The following is a 20,879-nucleotide window of genomic DNA, read 5'->3' as shown; positions in this document are numbered from 1 at the left end:
TTTGCTTTCATCTCAATAGAATAAGATGACAAAAGAAAAAATTGGAATTGGAGAGGGGATGAATAGAAGGGAAGGTCACTTCTGATAAGGTATCGTGGAGTCTTGAGTATCAAGAAGAGTGAAGGGAGGTTGCTGTAACGAACTTTTAAGATGGGACTTACACAGTTGTATGCGTCTTGCTCTCATTTCATTTGTGTCATGTCCCTAGACCCCACTCCGTACAGCTACTAGTTGGGCAGGGAGGGAACCTTGGTTGCATCATCCAAGTAACTTTAATCGCTTGCGGGTCCGTTGAATGACGGCTCTTTTTAAAAACACTATAGTACATTGCTCACAGAGAATGCTAAATTCAGTCGCTACTGTGTGGTGGATTGTGAGTTTGCATGCATCAACGGTAAGGAATCATCTCTGCATGTATTGTATGAGTATTGTTACACTATCATCAAATTTTATTCTTTTAAGTTTGTGATGAGAAACTTTAGCAAAAAGTTAGTCATGGTACAATACTCTCTTTCTTTTTCTTTTTTCTTTTTTCGGCCTTAAAGAAAATATTCCAAAACTTTGTGTGTCCTGAATTGAAACACGAACTCCTAATATTACCCATGCAAACCCTGTCCCCAACCTTGTAGGCCTCCTCCTCCTCCTACTCTTTTCTATTCCCGGCCTTTTCAACTGAATCATTTTTTGATCCATGACAAAGAAAACTACATCCTTCATCTTTGCCACACATAATGGAAAATGTTGCATCGAGCCGACATCAGATTCACAATCAATTGAAAACATCATTTAATTAAATTATTAGAGTCACACAAACCTCATCTTTTTAAAATCACATTAACTCAAAATAACTATTACACACAAAAAATATATCACACTATTTACACAGTAAAAACTAATTATATCTCGTCGGTGGGCTTCAACTTTATTAGAGAGGTGGTACACAATGTGTTATAAAAATGTGGGAAGTGTAACATTACCCTTTTATTTTGGGTTTTGATATGGCAAGTGGGGTAAGTAAACAGAACAGTGGCAGTAGTGTAAATTACAAATGCAGTAGAGAAATGGTGGCCCCACCACACCCATCTTTTAATCTGGGCCCTCAGTTCCACACCACTTTGGAGATAGATTGGAACCTCTGCCAGCAAGAGCTGGCTCCTCCCCAAGTTGTCCCTAGCTCAAGGGCAAGTGGCTCTTGCAGACTGGCTTCTTCAACTCTTTCTAAAGTAAGTAAAGCAAAGAGGAAATATAAAGAATTTAAAGCATATATATAAATGATGATCACCATGATTATGTGGAGCCAATTGCATATTATTGATATTATTAATTGGCTTCTAACAGAATCCGGTTGGGTGAGAGGGACGGAGGTCGATCTCTTGGGTCCAAGCACTCCGGTCTTGGACGTGCAACTGCCAGTAGGTTTGAGCCACCGCGTCCGGGTCCATTGACCCGTCCCCGAATGACGTCGTCCTCAGCGAAGCGGTCGAAGACGACGATTGACCCCCTCTAGGTTGGCCAATCACCCCGCCGATGATAACATGCGCTATGTGTACACCCAGCGGTTGAAACTCCATGGACAGGCACTGTGACAGTGCTCTCAACGCAAATTTTCCACAGCCTGAGAACCTCGCATATCACGTGTTGTTGCCATCAGGCATAAATTTCTTCGGCCACAGTAAGAAATTAAACTTCGAAAATCAATGTTGAAGTAGTTGTACTTACAGAGCGCAGAGTAGCCAGCAATGCCATTGAGTGAAGCTGAACACCCTGTAAACAAAATCGTCCCTTTTCCTCTTTCCACCATTCCCGGAAGAACCTTCAATTAATTTATCCCATATATTTAACATAGATGTTAATTTTATTACTGGACAATTTTGTCAGACTGTGAATATGAACCGTTAAATTAAGTTAGTTCTTACTTTTATGGTCTAATATAAATTTTCAGATCAGTTTATATTGCTCGCCTGTGAATTTGAACTACAGATTACGTCACTATGTTCGTACCTGTTGAGCACAGTGGAAGGCTCCGACAGAAGAGACGGCAAGGGACTTCTCGAAAGAGTCGAGGCGGATGTCGGTGAAGTTGGTGGGGTGCCAATTGGGGGGCTGCTGGCAGGCATTGTAGACCAGCACCTCCACAAAACCCAAAGACAAAACCCCTTCAAATGCCTCCCTCACGCTTCTAGACTCGGAGCAGTCGATCCGTATGGCAAAAACTTGGGCTTTTTCTTCCCTCGCGATCTCGTCTGCGAATTTCGAGAGTCTCCCAAGATCGCGGGCTAGAATAGCGACAGTATAGCCTTCGTGTGCGAACTTTCGGGCGATGGAGCGGCCCAGCTTCGGCCCGACGCCCACGATGGCGGCTATACCTCGCTGAGGAGCTGAGCTTGTTATGCTTCTCATCATCACTATAGCTTTAGGGTAGGAGAAGGAAGTGGAAATATGGTGGTGGGATATGTAAGAGTAGTGTGGCTTGGAAAGGGCTAGGATCTGCTACCTGACGCCTCAGTCCTTGCCTCTTTTCTGAGGCATAGTATTGTTGGCCCCGTCTTTTATAACCCAAGTCTCTCTAATTATGGTTCTATGCCTATAAAGCTTAATTAGTACGTTCAAAGTATGATTATACAAAATTATCGAAAAAAATTATATGGCATGTAGGTTTATGGTGTTTTACGAGACTGAGCTGGCTGGCTGTACAAAAAGCTTGCAGCAGTTTTACATGTCTGTCCCTTGTTAATCTCTGCATTCGTGTTCATAATATGTCCACTCATTTTGGGCTGGTACGGGTTTCTGCTTGAAGAAAAACTTTGTATTTTATCTTGAAACAGTTTTGAGTTTGGTTTGATCCTTGGTTGATCTTTCTCCTACTTTGCTCATAAAGTTTAAACTGTTTACTTATATAATTGAAGTTAATGTGGAATATATATATATATATATATATATAAATATATATACACGTTCAGTTACCAATTAAATTCAAACTATATATTAGACAATTAAGACAGTTTAAGCTCAAACTTGAGTTGGGTTTAATCCTCATATTTAGTGCAGACTCAAAATTGGATCTATATTTGAAGACCCCTTCTAAAAACCGAGTTAAAACCGTGAAGTTCAATTGGGAAAAACACATTTGAGTCAAAGTTTAAGCAAACTCAAGCTTGACAAATTTGATTCTAGAAGAGCTTGAATACCTAGATACTCACTTTGACTCAACTCATTTGCACCTCATCTAATTTTACCTAAACTAAAAATTTATCTTCTCAATCGTTAAATTAGACGTCCATGTTTACGAATAATCGCACCACCTTTTATTCTTTGTCCATATATTCCAATGAAATTAAACAAATGCGGACATATAAGTTCTTTACTAATTATGCAACTGGAGAAGAAAAGAAAGAAGAAAAAAAAAAGAACTTGGCTTTCAGATAAGGACTCCAGCTACACTCTTTTTTTCCTTTTGGAGGGGAGAATGGAGGAGGAAGATATATCAAGATACCACGTACTCAAACCCAAAAAAGAGAAGAAAAAAAGAAAAGAAAAACGAAAAAAACAAAGAAAACGAAGAAGATACATGAAGATACTCTCTTAAATTCAATCATTAACTTGGGGACCGTACGAGGGGAGACCCTACTTAGCTTTTAGAATCTGTAAGCCTCAGTGCCTGTGAATGATGGATCAATGGCCCACTTTCCCAGTTGCAAAATCTTTCGTCCATGGATTCTCCTTCGCTGATTTGATTCAGTTTTTGATGATCTTCCTTTTCGGCTTTTTACAATATGGATTCATCAACTCCTCCAACCCCAATATATATATATATATATATATATATATATATGTTTGCTTGATATATAATAATTTTATATATATATATGTGTGTGTGTGTGCGCATCATGCATGGGAAGAGTCATTTTCATAATAATCCTTACATGCAAAATATCACAGTGCTGTCATTTTCCTCACATTCTATCAAAGCATCAATATTCTCTTAGCAGCATGCTAAGAAAATCCTCCAAGTGATATGTATGGAGGGGAGTGTATAGAGATGAAGACAAGCAGAGTTTTGATGTAGCTCCAATTAAGAATTCAAGTTGTATGGCCCCTTCCCTTGTCTTTCAAACACTTGGGGTTGTGGATAAATATATGTGGATTGGAATTTGGAGGCAAAGAAAAGGGAACTGCTATCTTAAATGACTTCACATGTTTTTTGTCACAGATTGTGGTGGTGGCAATCATGACTCATGAGGATTTGTTTGAAGAGATATTGCAAAGTTTGAAATTAAAAACCACCATGGAAATTCACGAGTAGCGATCAGTTTCAGGTTTTGAATGACTAAGATATGTTTTTTTTGTTTCTGATTTTTGTTTTGTTTTAAATGCAAATTGAAGGAACCCGTTTACGGTGTCAAAATTGAGTTATTAGCATTTAACACTAATATAACCCGTTTATTTCCATGAAAAACATATAAGCGGTTTATTTGTACTCACGTTGAGTTGTGTAAAATGATACTCAAGTCAAATTCACTACTTTCGTTGGCGAGTTCTATTGGTGTAATTTATTGGGGGGGTTAACTTTCAAGTACCCCTGAATTTGTACACTACTTTCAATTTGGACTCTCAACCTTTTTTTTGGAAAATTAAGTACACGAACTAATTTTTGTTGTCAATTCCCCCTATCGTCTAAATCTCAACATTTCATCCCAGACCCATCCCTCCCCCCTTTCTTAATTACAACAAAGGCAAAGGTGAAGTGGGTGGGCCTCTTTGTTTATTAAAATGATTTATTTATTTATTTTAGATTTCATATTATTTTATTTTATAGTGTTTAATTATTTTAATATATAAAATGACTAATTTGCCCTCATATTTAACGACAAATTGGATGAAATGTTGAGATTTAGACGGTAGGGGGAAATTGGCAGTAAAAAAATAGTTTGTATACTTAATTTTTCAAAACAAAAAAAAAATTGAGGGTGCAAATTGAAAGTAGCGTGCAAGTGGGTAAATCAACAGATAACCCTTTATGGGGCAAAATTGCGACTAACCAATGTCTATTTGGTGTGTTTTTCTTGTTAATTTTATTAAGGAAGAGATGGAAGAGAGAAAACATATGAGATAGGTGAGGAACTAAGGGCACTGAACTATAGTTTTTTATTTTCTATTTTAATAAAATAATATTACCCAATTCTTCAAACACCAAAAAACGAATATACAGATTTTCTATTACATTTGGAAGAAAGAAATTCCACTGAAGTTCGATTCTGGATGCCAGAGGAAGGAAGGGAGAATCCACCACCACTGTGGTGGGCTGTGGTGGGAACCCATCTGCAGCTTTTCTATTCTAAAGGGACCAAGAGAAGAGACAAAAACCAAAAGAATAGTACTTTTCATTTCATCTGTCAAAAAGAAAGAGTATTTGTGTCATTTTCATTCTCTTTATGAAAGGCTTGGTCGAAACCAAGCCTTGCATTAGATTAGGCAAAATCAATGCCATTCTTTAACCACTTGGGCCTACACGATCCATCAAGACCCCATAGAAATCCTTTCCCATTTATTGTATGGCATGCTTTGCCTTCTCCTCCTTTATATTTTCTTCCTCTTCTTTATGAACTTCTCTCTTTATGCGTTTTTCTTCGTCAACTGATCCAAGGAAGGACCACCTGCAAATTTCTGAATATATGATGACAAAAGCATTGATTTTGAAGTGGATGATTAAAGTCCAGTCATGGAAAACTCTATGGCTAGGATTTAAATGGCAGCATTGGTACAATCTACTAGGGTCTACCATACTATTTTCGAACAATGCAATCACTTGAAAGTCTTGCCAATGTTCTTATCACATTTAATTCATAGATGGATTGAGGCTTGATGTAAAACATTCATTGGTTACAATTTTAAATCGGGGTTTTCAACCGATTAATTTAATTCTTGTGATTTCCCTGTTTTTCTTCAAATAAGGCGAACGCTGTTTCGGTAAACCAAATGCCAGCCCTAAAGATCACTTAGTGGTTAGAATTTGGAATTCAACTCAAGAAAGTCACAATTGTGACATTGTAGTATGAATGTTGGTAGGAAAACAAAAAAGCAAAAAATGAGTTTGCGAATTTGCCTAAACTAGGTAGCAATTTGAAAGTGGGCTCAAATAAATTGGGCCAATTACAACTTCTTCATAATTAAATAGTTGGGTCCATGGACCGTACTTGCAATAGAGTTAGAAAGTGAGCCCAACTAAACCCAATAAATGGCACACTGGGCTTTTTGCCCATATTAAGTTGGGCCCAGTCGTTCGGTTCTTGAAAGCTCTCCCTCTCCTCTGTCTGTAATTTTCTCATTTCGGTTCAGTCGTTGATCAACGTCTTCTTCTTCAAATGAGCTCCCATTTGACTTAATTCCGAGTCTCTGGCCCAGGCAATCCCACAATTTTCACTTTCAAGTAAAGTAAGATCCAAGTCCTCTGCATATTCTTTCTTTCTCGATCTATTCGTTTCAAATTTGCAAGAAAAGTTTAAGATTTTGGGGCATTATAGGCGTTCAGGTTTCTGATGCTGTAGTTACTTACAGGTGAAAGTCTAAGATGGAGTGGACGACGGTGCAGCATCTGGATCTACGACATGTCGGACGTAGTTCAAAACCATTGCAGCCTCATGCTGCCGCATTTCACCCCCATCAGGCGCTTGTAGCCGTCGCCATCGGCAACTACATCATCGGTAACAGATTCACTCCTTCCATTTTATATATTAATTACAAGTGAATTTCAAATTTCTGCTTTAAACATTGTTATATATATATATATATATATATATATATATATATATATATATGTGTGTGTGTGTGTGTGTGTGTGTGTATCATTCTAGTTATTACAGTGACATTGACTGGAATTTAATTTAATTTAATTTTTGAAACTTATGTTTTAGTCTTGTTCTTGGGGAATTCAGTAGCCCCAGGCTAGGTTTGTGCATTTGGGTGAGTGTGACATTGGAGTAGTAAAGTGCCTTGATGTGATGCAACTAGTGTAAATATCCTACATACTCATTTTTGGTGTGAAACTTTATGGTGAGAGCATCTATTATCAGTTTAAAGTTCTAAACTTGGACTAATCCTGAGGTTTTATGTGATGTTCATGAGACTGGGTTATTTTTGTCAGAAAACCTTGTTTTAGGAATGGCCACATGGATGACTCCATGAAATCGAAAGAGTGAATGAACTTTTAGAGGTCGAAAGTGCTCTAATTTATATGTTATATATGCATTTTACTTTGGTTGTTTTTAATTTATATTGTCTTATGTTTGTATGCACAGAAATGGATGCATTGACAGGATGCAAGATTTCATCTATTGATATTGGTACACCTGTTGTCCGCATGTCTTATAGTCCCACAAGTGGGCATTCTGTTGTAGCGATCCTTGAGGTTGGTGCCCTATAAACCCTTCTCTGTTTAGGATGTTTTAGATATAGAGAATTTCTTCTTGGATCACTTCTTAAAGTTCATATGTAAGTTTTAGTTTTAGAACATGTTTATAAATACTTGTTTATCCACATCCTAACAGCTTAAGCATTTGGGAACAATGATAAATTAATGAAGTAAATCATTCTGTCATAGCAAGAGATCTTGAGTTCAAATCCTTGTAACTACGACCTTCTATTATATGTTTCATTCCACATGTTGGGGTAATAATTGTAGGTTGGTACAATAATAGCTTAAGTCTTTTGGGGGAACAATGGCAAACCAACAGACTTTATTAAAACACTAATTTTTTTTTTTCTTGTATCATCCACGTTTCCAGTCAATTGCTCTAATAAGAGTACTATGGAATCTAATTTCAGTATTTCAGCATTGGCTCGATTCCAGTGATACACTTTTAGAAGCTTCATGAATTTGTGACCCTTTCTTTGTTAAAGTGTGCATATAATATGTTGACTACAGTTGTTAGCCACTATAATGGATTATGTTCAATGATTGGGAGACAAATGGAGGATATGTGACTCAGTATCTTGATCAATGGGCCAAATATTATGCTTATTGATGCAGGGCAGCGGCTATAAGCTGCTGTCCAGCGACCCAAACATACCCAAAATACAGAGAATAGAAGGATAAAGCAATAGAATCGAAGTTGGAACGAAGATAATTGAGTTCTAGGGCAAAATCCCAATAGACACTCTATAGACTAAAGTCTGAAATTATATTCATCAACAAAAACTAAATACAAGAGTCTCTTAATAGCCTATTTATACTAGAATATAGAAAACCTAATTGACATAGGAATTAAAAACCTAAACAGGAAATTAAACCAAATCCTAGTAAGAATAGGAAAACAAGTAATAAAATAACCTATTAATTTAATATAACTAAAACTTAGCCTTATTGGCTGATGCCCACTTAGATTAGGAAAGTCTAATAGATGCTCCCGCATCACTTATGTATGTGGTTGGAATATCCACTTGACTATCTTTTTAGAAACATGTGTATATGAAAATGGCCAGTTCTTCAAAGATGCATGCATTAGCAGAAATTGATCCATTTTCATTTGATTTCAATAGGTGAGTGAGTCATAGATTAGTCAAAGCACAATATATAATACGAACCATTTTGCAGTTTCTTTGTTTGGTTAATGTATTTTGCGGGTTTGCTTACTACTTCATTCATTTTGTCTTAGTCCTTTGTTGTTTTATGTAGGATTACGTTTTATTTGGTGTTAAGAATCATTAGTACTTGGTTTAAAATTTCGATCATCTTCCTTAGTCAGATATTTCATGTTCTATGGATTTACTTGTTTGCTTGGCTAAATATGGATTTCATTCTGCCCCCATTTTGTAGGACTGTACCATTCGCTCTTGTGATTTTGATGCTGAGCAAACTTGTGTCTTGCATTCACCTGAGAAAAAGACAGAGCAAATTTCTTCTGATACAGAAGTCCATCTGGCTTTGACGCCTCTCCAACCCGTAGTGTTTTTCGGTTTCCACAAAAGAATGAGTGTCACAGGTTTTCCTCTGTGTTTTTGTTTCAGTTGTTAACTCCCCTCACAAACGCACACACAGAAAATGCAGTGACATGACAGTCTAATGCTATTACATGTTCAGTTATGCCTACTGGTTATCTCTAATTCTTGATACTGCTTCAATATGCATGAAGTTGTTGGAACTGTTGAAGGAGGAAGAGCGCCAACAAAAATAAAGACAGACTTGAAAAAACCGATTGTCAATCTTGCATGCCACCCTCGCCACCCTGTCCTGGTATGTAGTTGTATGGTTGAGTCAGTATAAATTGTGTGTCTATTGGATAAATATCTAAATATAATATGCTTCATATTTTTGTTCTGTGCTATTGGAATAATCTTTTTCTTTTTCCCTATTTCAGTATGTGGCTTATGCAGATGGTTTGATTCGAGCCTACAACATTCACACCTATGCTGTTCATTACACCTTACAAAGTAAGATGAGAGTGATTCCTTGTTTTTGAGCAAAAGATGAGCCTGATTATTTATTGTTGAGTTGTTGAGACTTGAGAGTTATAAATTAGTCTCCTTTAAGTAGTTCATGTGTTTCTACATCTTTTGTTCTTGTTCTTCAGTTGACAACACTATAAAGCTCATGGGTGCTGGTGCGTTTGGTTTCCACCCAACATTGGAGTGGATCTTTGTTGGTGATCGACGGGGTACGCTGCTCGCATGGGATGTGTCAACTGAGAGACCTAATATGATTGGAATGTAAGTCATTTATGGTAGCAATACTAGAAAGATTCTGAAATAGAACACATAAAGTGCCATAAAGGCCACAAAAAGTAAAAACTGAAGATAGGAACCAAAAAATTTCTTTCACAGAAACTAATAGTGATTACACCACCCCGTTGAAATTAATGAATTAATCACTTATATTTATTTCTGCGGTATTCATTCATTTAACGCTCCTGTTTCATTTACTTGATTTTAGGTTTCACGAATTTATTTATTTTTCTTTAGAAGAATGGATTAAATGTTTTAGCGAATTTTAAAAACTGCTTACTGGACAATCTTATCAGAGCCAGCTTGCAGTTATAAACATTACATTATTTGCCTTGAAAACTTATGCAAGTTCCAGTTGACCTTGAATTGCATGAAAGTATCTGCAATCTCCTCTACTAAGCTAAGAGGATGTGATATCATTAAGTTAATCAGTTAGACAAATGATAAGGGCTTTAGAAGCTTTTTAAGTTTACAGTTTTTGTTAATGCATACTTTTCCATAGTCATTATTATTGTTATTGATAAGATGGAGTATAGAATAGGATTGCTTGAAATGGATTAATTTTCATATCTTCAGAGGCACGACATATTTACTGCCTATATGATCCACTCCTGTTTGAAATTTGCTTGTTTTGTCAATCTCTTTCTGGCATTCATCAATATTCTAAGTTTGACTTTTTTCTGTAATTCAGTACACAAGTGGGTTCCCAACCAATAGCTTCAGTTTCTTGGCTCCCAATGTTGCGGTTACTTGTAACTGTGTCCAAGGATGGAACTCTTCAAGTGTGGAAAACACGGGTTATAATTAATCCTAATAGACCTCCAATGCAAGCAAATTTCTTTGAGGCTGCTGGTTAGTTATTATTATTATTGTGTACTTGTTTTCTTTACCATGAGAAGGATATGGTTCTGCTTAACATATTGGCATCCTTTTGTTTTCTTTCTTGCACTTCCTTTTTCTTTTCTTTTTTGTTGTGATTTTACAAGTAATTTTTTGTTAGATTTTATTTTAACTGTTAAAGAATACTCTCTCCGACCCCCCACCCAACATACACAAACACAATTTTATCTTCCTTCTCCTTTTATCTTTTGCTAATGCTTCTGATACTAAAATTGACAGTTCTTGTGAATCAGTGTGAAAAAACATAAGCAATTGTATATACTAGGTCTCAGACACTCTAGTTTTATGTTAATAAAGGACTAGAAGATTATTGTTTCAAAATGAAGTCACTAACTTCAGTGTTTCCTTTTGTTCTACAGCAATTGAATCACTTGATATCCCTCGCATCCTTTCTCAGCAGGGTGGAGAAGCAGCTTACCCTTTACCACGAATCAAAACTCTAGAAGTTCACTCAAAATTAAATTTAGCAGCACTTCTGTTTGCAGTTAAGTGCAACCACTTAAATAACACACGTTTTACTGCAACTGCATCAAAAAGTGCATATTTTGAATATTACATTTTTGTCATAGAATATGACAGGTGGAGACAATGTGAAAAATAGGGCTGCATACACTAGGGAAGGAAGGAAACAACTGTTTGCAGTTTTGCAAGGTGCAAGAGGATCTTCAGGTGAAAATAAGAGTTACACAATATTTCTGTATTTATGTGTACTGTTTTTTTTTAGAGTTGTAACCTTTTTAATTGAAAATACATGCGGATGTAGGCATCATTATGTTCCTCAGGAGCTCTTGTCCTTCTGTTTTTTTCCCAGTTGAACTGCACAGCATTCTGAGGAAATGCTACTTTCTAATGCCTATGATTTAGGAATCTTCTAATAACTTGACCTAAAGATAATAATAGCAAAGATGTATATCATATTCATATGTGAATTTTCTCATCATTCACTAGAATTTTTTACGTAGTTACCAGGAATAAAGTTTTCATTAAGGATTCTGGTGGTAGATAATGCACTTTATGTTGGGCGTACATGAGATGTCTTAATAGGTGGTCTTCAACTACCATGGAGAAGTTATCGTGGTCTGACTGCATTTCCATTTTTCTACTATACTTCTTAGTTATGGTCATTTAAATTGTAATGGATTCTATACTTGTCTTGGCATTGCTTGAGAGTGAAACAAGACAAGCAACAGATTCAGATCCATCTAATCATGGGAGTGGAGGGTTTACTAATCAAGTGCTTCTTGATAAACATATATGTACATCAAAGATCAATGAGTTCATTAATCATTACTGGCACCTTACCTTTATGTTGCATGATTCAATAGGTGCTGCCCTTCTTTCTTATCTTTTCTCCTCTCCAGTTTCATTGAAAAATTCTAACTAGGATGTAACGGGGGAAATGGGGAAAAACCTTAAATTTTCATATTTATTATATACTTCTTAGAATACTAGGGCAACATTCATTTCCTTTGTATGCTAATGATAGAACATATTCTTGGTAACTCTGTAGGCATCTTTAGGATGCAAGTTTGGTAGTCATGGATTTTGATACATAATACATGTTCTGTAACTCTGTATATGTATCTTTGCTAGTCATCGACTCTACATGTTCTCTAACTCTGTATATGTATCGTTTTTATTTCTGATGAGAAACATAATTTAAGTAGCATGTCATGATTTCTGTTCTCCTGAATAATTTTTGCTAAGTTTTACACTAATATCATGCCTTTTTTTCCCCTTGAATATTGTTGTTTTTAAAAAATGGCAGACATTTTTTAAACTTCTAAACCTTCATATAGTTCTTTCTGTTGCTGCCTTGCTTTTTAATCAGATATGCTAATAGTAGAGTTATTTTGCAGCATCTGTTTTGAAAGAAAAGCTTTCAGCTTTGGGTTCATCTGGAATATTAGCTGAACATCAACTTCAAGCTCAACTGCAAGAACATCATCTGAAAGGGTGAGATCAGAACTTGTGTAAACCAGATTTGTTGACCATTAGTGGAAGTTGGATTTTAACTTTAGAGAACACAATAATGATACGTGTGATTATTTATATAATTTTGTTAGGTTGTATTCAGGACCCTTGTCACATTTGTAAAGAATTTCCCTATCTACAGTTTTTAGTTTCTTTCTCATTCAAAAAACTAACAGATGCCGAAGTTGAGATACCTATACTAAGCTTAGTTGTATTACTGTAGGTTATTAGTGATGACACAGGCTGCATATGTTGAATTAATTGTTGGTTGTCATTTTACTGCTTTATGATTCAAGTCTTAGGCAACTCATAAATTTTCCATGGGGTTGAAGGCTTTGTCAAGTTGAATTCTGTTGTGTATGTATGTGTATGTCATTTTTCTGCTTTTCTTGGCTCAAGTCTTAGACTTGCACTCTTAAAGTATTCCTTTGAATTAGAGGCTTTGTTGAGTTGAATTCATTGGATCTGTTTGCTGCTTTTTATACTATGTTGAACTTTATTAGTATCGTTTATTGTCAATAATAATTTGTCATTTCTGGCAGGCACAGTCACCTTACGATATCAGACATTGCCCGAAAGGCTTTTCTCCAGAGTGTATGTCACTTTATTATTTTAAATATGTGAAGTAGAAATTGTTTCCATTGAATATGGATTGTTATGCTATGAGGATGGATAAATTTGTACCTTACGAGGTGGCTGTAAGGGGCTTTATTGCAGTTTATGCACAAGCCTTAATCTTAGCTTATTTTGTCCCATCCCATCTCCTTTGTATTAAAGCACTTTTTGGGAACTTCCTGTTTGATCTAATCAGACTTCCTAAGTTACTTGTTATAATTCAGTTTATTGTCGAGTTTTGTTGACTCTTCTTTGCATTATTGTTATAGCATTTTATGGAAGGTCATGCCAAAAGTGCCCCAATATCTCGGCTGCCTCTCATTACTGTTGTAGATGCCAAGCATCATCTGAAGGACGCTCCTGTATGTCAGGTAAGTTGTTTCTGATATTATAGAGTGATTGTTTCTTCTGTAAGTTAAGTTGCTTTTGCTTAATTTGTGCATGAAAACTCTGGTTCACTTGCAGCCGTTTCACCTGGAGCTAAACTTCTTCAATAAAGAGAGTCGGGTTCTTCATTATCCTGTCAGGGCCTTTATTGTGGATGGCATACACCTTATGGCATATAACATCTGTTCTGGAGCAGATAGTATCTACAAGAAACTTTATACAACGGTAATGTCTTCACATGATCAGTGTGATCCTTTAAAAAAACAGAAGTGTATCAGTGTGATGTCTTGTATTTTCCTTTTAGCTTTTATGAGGATTCCCTTTTGGTGGTGCCAGTGGTAGTGGAATAATCCTTTCCCCTCTCTTTCATAGGTTCCCGGAAACGTGGAATACCATCCAAAGTACTTGAGCTACAGTAAAAAGCAGAACCTATTTCTTGTTGTCTATGAATTTAGCGGTGCTACAAATGAAGTGGTGCTTTATTTTGAAAATACCGATTCTCAGGCAGCAAACAGTAAATGTAGCACAGTAAAAGGTTTGTCTGTCTATTGGATGTCTTTATTCCCCTAAAATGTCTACATATGCATGTAGGAGATCTAATAATTATTCACAAATTGCATCTTTGAGTTTTGTAGGTCGAGATGCAGCATTTATTGGACCCAATGAAAATCAGTTTGCAGTTCTTGATGATGATAAGACTGGACTGGTTTTATATATTCTGCCTAAAAAGGCTTCTCCGGAAGCTAATGAAAAGATTCTACTGTCTGAAGAGAGCCAACCTGTGGATACTGATGTTGGTCCCAAGGGTCCGATGCAATTTATGTTTGAAAGTGAGGTTGATCGAATCTTTTCCACTCCTATAGGTACTTGAGGGAAGAATAACTATTATGTTTAATTTGTAAAAAAGTTTTCATCAACAGTATGTGCTAATCATAGTATTCTGTGATTTCAGAGTCAACATTGATGTTTGCTTCTCATGGGAGTCAGATTGGCTTGGCAAAGCTGGTTCAAGGGTACCGCCTTTCTAATGCTGATGGTCATTACATAGCAACAAAAAGTGAAGGAAAAAAGTCAATTAAGTTGAAACTAAATGAGATTGTACTTCAGGTGCTCATATAACCATTCTGCCATTGTACTTATTGCTGTACATTAGAAAGTAGTTAGGGCGTGCTGGTGAGGGTAAAACTTATATGCCCCCTTAAACTTCTTCAGTTGAAACCACCCATTCAAGAGTGACTTATATTTTAGGACTTGTGGTGGTGAGGGTAAAAATCTTTCCAACCCCTTTTGCCTCTCTCACATTGCATAACCAAATTTCAGGTTCAAGCCAAGGAAGATTTTGTGTATTTTACAAGCAGACTATAACTTTTCTGTAGAAAGATAGAGCAAATTTTCTTCAAGTTCCTAAAACCTTGTATATTGGGCATTGTCATGATAAGACCAGTAGAGTTCTCTATTGTTGTTCGTTATGGCTGCATCTGACAGACAGCCTCCCAGATTTCTTTTATATGTATAGCTCTTCATGCATGGTTAACTACTCATTAAAATGAGAGACATCATTCACACACACCACAAGGCATGCAACTATATTGTTGTGTAACTGTTATTCTTAGACTGTACTGGTGTGGACGTATTTATTGAAGTGCCAATCTGCCCCTTAAAAGCTCCAGCTGTTGAAATTTGACAGGTTCATTGGCAAGAAACTCTTAGGGGATATGTTGCTGGAATATTAACGACGCAAAGGGTGCTTATAGTTTCGGCAGATCTAGATATACTGGCAGGCAGTTCCGCAAAATTTGATAAAGGACTTCCTTCGATATCCTTTACAACATCTTGGTGTAAAAGTTTTTACTGCTTTTCGTAATCATTCATCTTACTGAGTTATCAAGGTTATATCAACTTGTTTGAGCACTTGACCTCTATTCACTTTAGATCACTTTTATGGGTTGGGCCTGCACTTCTCTTTTCTACTACTACTGCAATTAGCGTGCTTGGCTGGGATGGGAAAGTAAGGACTATTCTTTCTATCAGTATGCCTTATGCAGGTATGTACCTTGTGTGGCTAATGATGCTGATGTGGGTATGTATCTCGTTCTTTTTATCCTTCTGACTCATTATGATGTAAATGTGCAGTTTTGGTTGGTGCGCTGAATGATCGGTTGTTGCTTGCTAACCCAACAGAAATAAATCCCAGACAAAAGAAGGCAGTTGAGATTAAGAGCTGTCTTGTTGGGCTCCTTGAACCTCTTCTTATTGGATTTGCCACAATGCAAGAGAGATTTGAGCAGAAGCTTGACCTTCCAGAGATATTGTATCAAATAACATCAAGGTTATTTTTTCCCCATGATCTCATCCTATACACATGCTGTCTGTTGTGCTTTTTGCATCATAAAGCATTTTCTTCTTTCTGCACCTTAATAAATATGGGTCCTTGAATAAATGCTGATGACATTTGATATCTGTCGTTACTTTCTCAATGAAGGTTTGACAGCCTGCGTATCACTCCAAGATCTCTTGATATTCTTGCTAGAGGCTCTCCTGTTTGTGGAGATCTTTCTGTGTCACTATCTCAAGCAGGACCGCAGTTCACTCAGGTGAGTGAAAACAGTGTGGTTTTTTAACAAATTTTGTTACTTGTCTATTTTGTTTACTAAACATGTGAAATAACTTAGGTGTTGAGGGGTGTCTATGCTATCAAAGCTCTGCGTTTCTCTACTGCTTTATCTGTCTTAAAAGATGAATTTCTGCGCTCTAGAGATTATCCAAGATGTCCTCCTACCTCTCATTTGTTCCACCGGTTCCGCCAGCTGGGTTATGCATGTATCAAGTACGCAGATAAGAGAAAATGTTCATTTTATTTTATTTTAAATACTATATATTTCTAACAGTTTTCAACAAACTTATTCTGTATCTTTTACTTTAATGATTGCTTCTCAATTTTAAATTGTCTGATATTGTACCCTGACATATCCAATAGTATGTAAGACATACTTTAGGATCTTGAGACATATTTGCATATACATTGGTAAGGATTCGAGCTAGTATGCTTATATGGTGCTTATATCTGATGGGTATTGTTGTTGATTGTTGTATAAAACACGTAAGGTGTTAATGGAGGTCTCATTGAAAAGAAAAAAGCAATATGTATAACGAGGTGTGTGATAAGTGACACCTTCACATATATTAGTCGACTATCATCACATCAGTTAAGATTCGATGAATGAAGTAAATGATTCAAAAAACATTTGGAAGTTGGGAGGTACTTGGGTTGCAATTTGGGAAGTACTTGAATAAAACATTTGGAATGAAACATCTGTTCTAGGGATTGCATCAACCAGCACTTTCTCAGTTCTTTAGAGAAATCAACCTCAGACCCTTCCCTAGCCTAGACTGTTCATAATTTAAAAAGTGTTGTAAGTTTAATGAGTAAAGGGAGTGGTATGGAAAAATCAGAACTTTACTTTTGAGAGTTTTTTGAGTTTCGGCATGTTGCACTAGATTAAGAAATGCATATGTGGCACAACAGGGATAAATTATGAAAATAAATATGCATGAAAGGTTGATAGATGGGTTATATATAAGAAAAGCTCCTAGTGCTACTTTCGCTCTCCTATCAATGTGGAGTTATGGTGGTATTAGATATCAAAAACTTAAAGCATACCCAAGTACAAGATGCCTAATTGCCCCTAAAATAGGTGATTAACCCTGTTTTGTTGGTTAAAATAGGAATCCTTAGCATCCTACCTTGCCAATTAGGGATAGTAGGTGTGCCTATGCTTGGAGGAAGTGTTCAACCTCTGATATGCTTGGCAGGAGTTGTTGGTTCTCTGAGTTCTTTCTCTTATATTCATGCTTTGTCATACATTTTATTTTGTTATTAATGCTGCGAGAAACTAGAAAGGGAATAGTTTATGGTAACTACACAATTTACAGTCTTAAAGACGGTGGATAAGAATTCTATTGCAAGTGAATGCCTATGTACTTGAAATTATCTTGAGCTTAAAGTCGACATCCCCTTTCATGAGTTATGCTACTGTCACATGGCATTTAAGGCTTTATTATTATTATTTCTTCAAATTGCTCTATCCAGGTTCCAGCTTATTGCTGAAGAACTGATGAATTGATGATTCTCTTGTTATTTTCTGTAAAAAAATGGCTCTCATGTTACTTGTTTTTGCATTGAAGCAACTTTTGTTTATAACATAAGATGAAATTGCAGGTTTGGTCAGTTTGATAGTGCAAAAGAAACCTTTGAAGTTATAGCGGATTATGAAAGTATGCTCGACCTCTTTATATGCCACCTTAACCCCAGTGCCATGCGCCGCCTTGCTCAAAAATTGGAAGAAGATGGCACTGATTCAGAACTAAGACGATACTGTGAAAGGATTTTAAGGGTCCGCTCTACTGGATGGACTCAAGGAATTTTTGCTAACTTTGCTGCTGAGAGTATGGTTCCTAAAGGTCCTGAATGGGGTGGTGGGAACTGGGAAATCAAAACCCCAACTAACTTGAAGGCTATACCTCAGTGGGAACTGGCTGCAGAGGTGATGCCATACATGAAGACTGATGATGGCACCATCCCATCCATTATAGCTGATCATATTGGTGTTTACTTGGGTTCAATCAAAGGAAGAGGTAACATCGTAGAAGTAAGGGAAGATAGCTTGGTCAAAGCTTTTACACCCACAGGTGGTGGCAATAAGCCTAACGGTCATCAGTTGTCTTCAGTTAAATCCACATCTAATATGTCCAAGGGAGTTCCTGGTGGTGATTCGTTGATTGGTCTGGAAACACTTAACAAACAGTTTGCCAGTTCCACTGCGGCGGATGAACAGGCTAAAGCTGAAGAAGAATTCAAGAAAACAATGTATGGTGCAGCTGATGGTAGCAGCAGTGATGAAGAGGGAACTTCAAAAGCTAAAAAGTTGCACATTAGAATAAGAGACAAGCCAATTGCTTCTACTGCAGTGGATGTGAATAAAATCAAAGAAGCCACGAAGCAGCTCAAACTTGGTGAAGGGTTGGGTCCACCCATGACCAGGACCAAGTCATTGACTATTGGATCCCAGGACCTTAGCCAGATGTTATCCCAACCGCCTCCTCCAGCTAACAGTGGATCAATGGCTCCTCGTGTAGGCTCCGCCCCTGGTGATTTGTTTGGTATGGACTCGTTTACACAACCTGCAACTGTATCACAGCAAGCTCCTATCACAACAGGTAAGGGAGTTGCAACTGGACCTATTCCAGAGGACTTTTTCCAGAATACCATACCATCCCTCCAAGTTGCAGCCGCACTGCCCCCTCCTGGGACCTATCTTTCAAAATTGGATCAAGCTTCTCAAGGGGTTGAAAGCAACAAGGAAACTCTTAACCAGGTCAATGCATCCAATGCCAATGTTGGTCTTCCTGATGGCGGTATTCCCCCTCAAGCTAGTCAACAGGCTGCTGTTCCACTCGAGTCGTATGGACTTCCTGATGGTGGTGTCCCACCATCCTCAAGCCAGGTTGCTGTGCAGCAACAGTCTCAGGTTCAATCAACTCAGTTCCCAGTTTCCACGCAACCTCTAGATCTCAGTGCCCTTGGGGTTCCAAATACTGCAGATTCTGGAAAGCCTGCTGTGCAACCTCCTTCTCCACCATCTTCTGTGCGTCCTGGACAGGTAATACATTCATGTACATGTCATGCATAACTATCTAATTCTCTGCCATCTCAATCCATGTTCATTTCATGGCTTTCCTCATAACAGGTACCCCGTGGGGCTGCTGCTTCTGTATGTTTTAAGACTGGAGTTGCTCACCTTGAGCAGAATCAACTTTCAGATGCGTTGTCCTGCTTTGATGAAGCTTTTCTTGCACTGGCTAAGGATAACTCTCGCGGAGCTGATATTAAAGCGCAAGGGACCATCTGTGCTCAATACAAGATAGCAGTTACTCTTCTTGGGGTATTATAATTCTCATTCAAGCTCTCAAATAAAACAGATGGAATATGTCCTAACTTCTTGAGGCAAAATGTCTTGAGGATTACAATACAACCCTTTACCAATAGATTGGCACTCTTGCATACATTTACTGTTTTCTAAGAATAATTATAGTAACACCATGGGACCAAAAGCACCATATGTGGGGTTGGAATATCTTATTTAATATTATAACTGGTCAGCAAAGATCCCGTAACTGATTTGAAATCTTCGGTTTGGAATTAGCAGCATATAACTTTGCTCTAATTGGGGTTTTCATTTTACAGGAAATTGGGCGGCTGCAAAGAGTTCAAGGTCCTAGTGCAATCAGTGCAAAAGATGAGATGGCAAGACTCTCACGCCACCTGGGTTCTTTGCCTCTTCTGGCAAAACACAGGATAAATTGTATCCGAACTGCGATTAAGCGGAACATGGAGGTCCAGAATTATGCTTATTCAAAGCAGATGCTTGAACTCCTGCTGTCCAAAGCACCTCCAAGTAAGCAGGATGAGTTGAGGAGCTTGGTTGATATGTGTGTTCAAAGGGGTCTCTCCAACAAGTCCATTGATCCACTTGAAGATCCTTCCCAGTTCTGTGCCGCCACACTTAGTCGTCTGTCAACGATTGGATATGATGTCTGTGATCTTTGTGGGGCCAAATTTTCTGCTCTTGCAACGCCGGGTTGCATTATATGCGGGATGGGAAGCATAAAGAGATCAGATGCACTCACAGGGCCAGGGCCTGTTCCTTCCCCGTTTGGTTGAGGTTTAAACTTCAGCATCATGCAGCGTACGGGACAACGTTGAGGAAATTAGCCCCAATCATTGTAGAGTACCTTTCACCCCAAAGTAGTTGCTGCCGTGGAATGTCATTCAGAGGAGGTTTCCCCCAGAAAAAGGAGAGATTGTACCACAACCCATTAGGTATATAATGTATCATGCTATTTTCGTGTGTTTGAGTTTGAGTTTGAGTTTGAGTTTGAGTTGTTGTCATGCCCTAATCATTATTTCATCTTTTATGTATTTACCCCCATTTTTTATTGTCATTATACACACCTTGTCATAGGACATCATTGATAATCCCATTTTTGTGATACTGTCCTGCTGACTTTGTAAAAACCTGGATGCTATGGAATCAAAATTTTAGTTGATCAGTGTTTTCTACTAGTGCATCGTTATGGCTGTATACCGTGAATTTCAGACAAATTACATCATTTATTTCGACTTATTTTACTGTATCAGTGTAGCTATATCCATGTTTGTAGGGAGCTATGAGACAGAACATGTCTTATAGGGTTCACGTGAAGCATCCAATGTTTAATGTTCCAAC

General features: G+C 37.5%; 2 protein-coding genes across 2 annotated transcripts; one reads left to right on the top strand and one right to left on the bottom strand.

The window, feature by feature from the left end:
* Window positions 1-697: 697 nt before the first annotated feature.
* On the bottom strand, window positions 698-2,790 carry LOC110766101 (NAD(P)-binding Rossmann-fold superfamily protein). The gene is made up of 3 exons (XM_021969362.2): window positions 2,002-2,790; window positions 1,720-1,813; window positions 698-1,615 (listed from the first exon to the last, which is right to left on the bottom strand). Exons 1-3 carry the CDS (start codon window positions 2,401-2,403, stop codon window positions 1,332-1,334), a joined length of 780 nt encoding a protein of 259 aa, XP_021825054.2. The 5' UTR covers window positions 2,404-2,790; the 3' UTR covers window positions 698-1,331.
* Window positions 2,791-6,281: 3,491 nt separating this feature from the next.
* On the top strand, window positions 6,282-20,703 carry LOC110766123 (Transducin/WD40 repeat-like superfamily protein). Its single transcript, XM_021969386.2, has 25 exons — window positions 6,282-6,432; window positions 6,556-6,701; window positions 7,296-7,405; window positions 8,813-8,978; window positions 9,129-9,229; window positions 9,354-9,426; window positions 9,567-9,702; window positions 10,409-10,569; window positions 10,977-11,101; window positions 11,187-11,286; window positions 12,477-12,573; window positions 13,134-13,185; window positions 13,476-13,577; window positions 13,672-13,818; window positions 13,966-14,128; window positions 14,229-14,456; window positions 14,546-14,700; window positions 15,281-15,409; window positions 15,521-15,638; window positions 15,727-15,922; window positions 16,076-16,187; window positions 16,266-16,420; window positions 17,813-19,253; window positions 19,341-19,535; window positions 19,838-20,703. The coding sequence occupies exons 2-25, from the start codon at window positions 6,569-6,571 to the stop codon at window positions 20,312-20,314; spliced, it is 4,872 nt and encodes a 1,623-aa protein (XP_021825078.1). The 5' UTR covers window positions 6,282-6,432; window positions 6,556-6,568; the 3' UTR covers window positions 20,315-20,703.
* The last annotated feature ends 176 nt before the right edge of the window (window positions 20,704-20,879 follow it).

The sequence above is a fragment of the Prunus avium genome, chromosome 7, assembly GCF_965620075.1.
Source record: "Prunus avium chromosome 7, drPruAviu1.hap1.1, whole genome shotgun sequence".
NCBI lineage: Eukaryota > Viridiplantae > Streptophyta > Magnoliopsida > Rosales > Rosaceae > Prunus > Prunus avium.
This window is presented reverse-complemented; position numbering and strand designations above follow the sequence as displayed.

Excerpts from the sequence above, each read along its gene's own strand:
- LOC110766101 (XM_021969362.2), bottom strand. The coding sequence starts at position 2,403 with ATGATGAGAAGCATAACAAGCTCAGCTCCTCAGCGAGGTATAGCCGCC. Across the intron at positions 1,814-2,001 it reads CCTTCCACTGTGCTCAACAG|GTTCTTCCGGGAATGGTGGA; the intron begins GTACGAACATAG and ends AATTAATTGAAG. Across the intron at positions 1,616-1,719 it reads TGCTGGCTACTCTGCGCTCT|GCTGTGGAAAATTTGCGTTG; the intron begins GTAAGTACAACT and ends CGAGGTTCTCAG.
- LOC110766123 (XM_021969386.2), top strand. The coding sequence starts at position 6,569 with ATGGAGTGGACGACGGTGCAGCATCTGGATCTACGACATGTCGGACGT. Across the intron at positions 16,421-17,812 it reads CTGGGTTATGCATGTATCAA|GTTTGGTCAGTTTGATAGTG; the intron begins GTACGCAGATAA and ends ATGAAATTGCAG. Across the intron at positions 19,536-19,837 it reads TAGCAGTTACTCTTCTTGGG|GAAATTGGGCGGCTGCAAAG; the intron begins GTATTATAATTC and ends TTCATTTTACAG.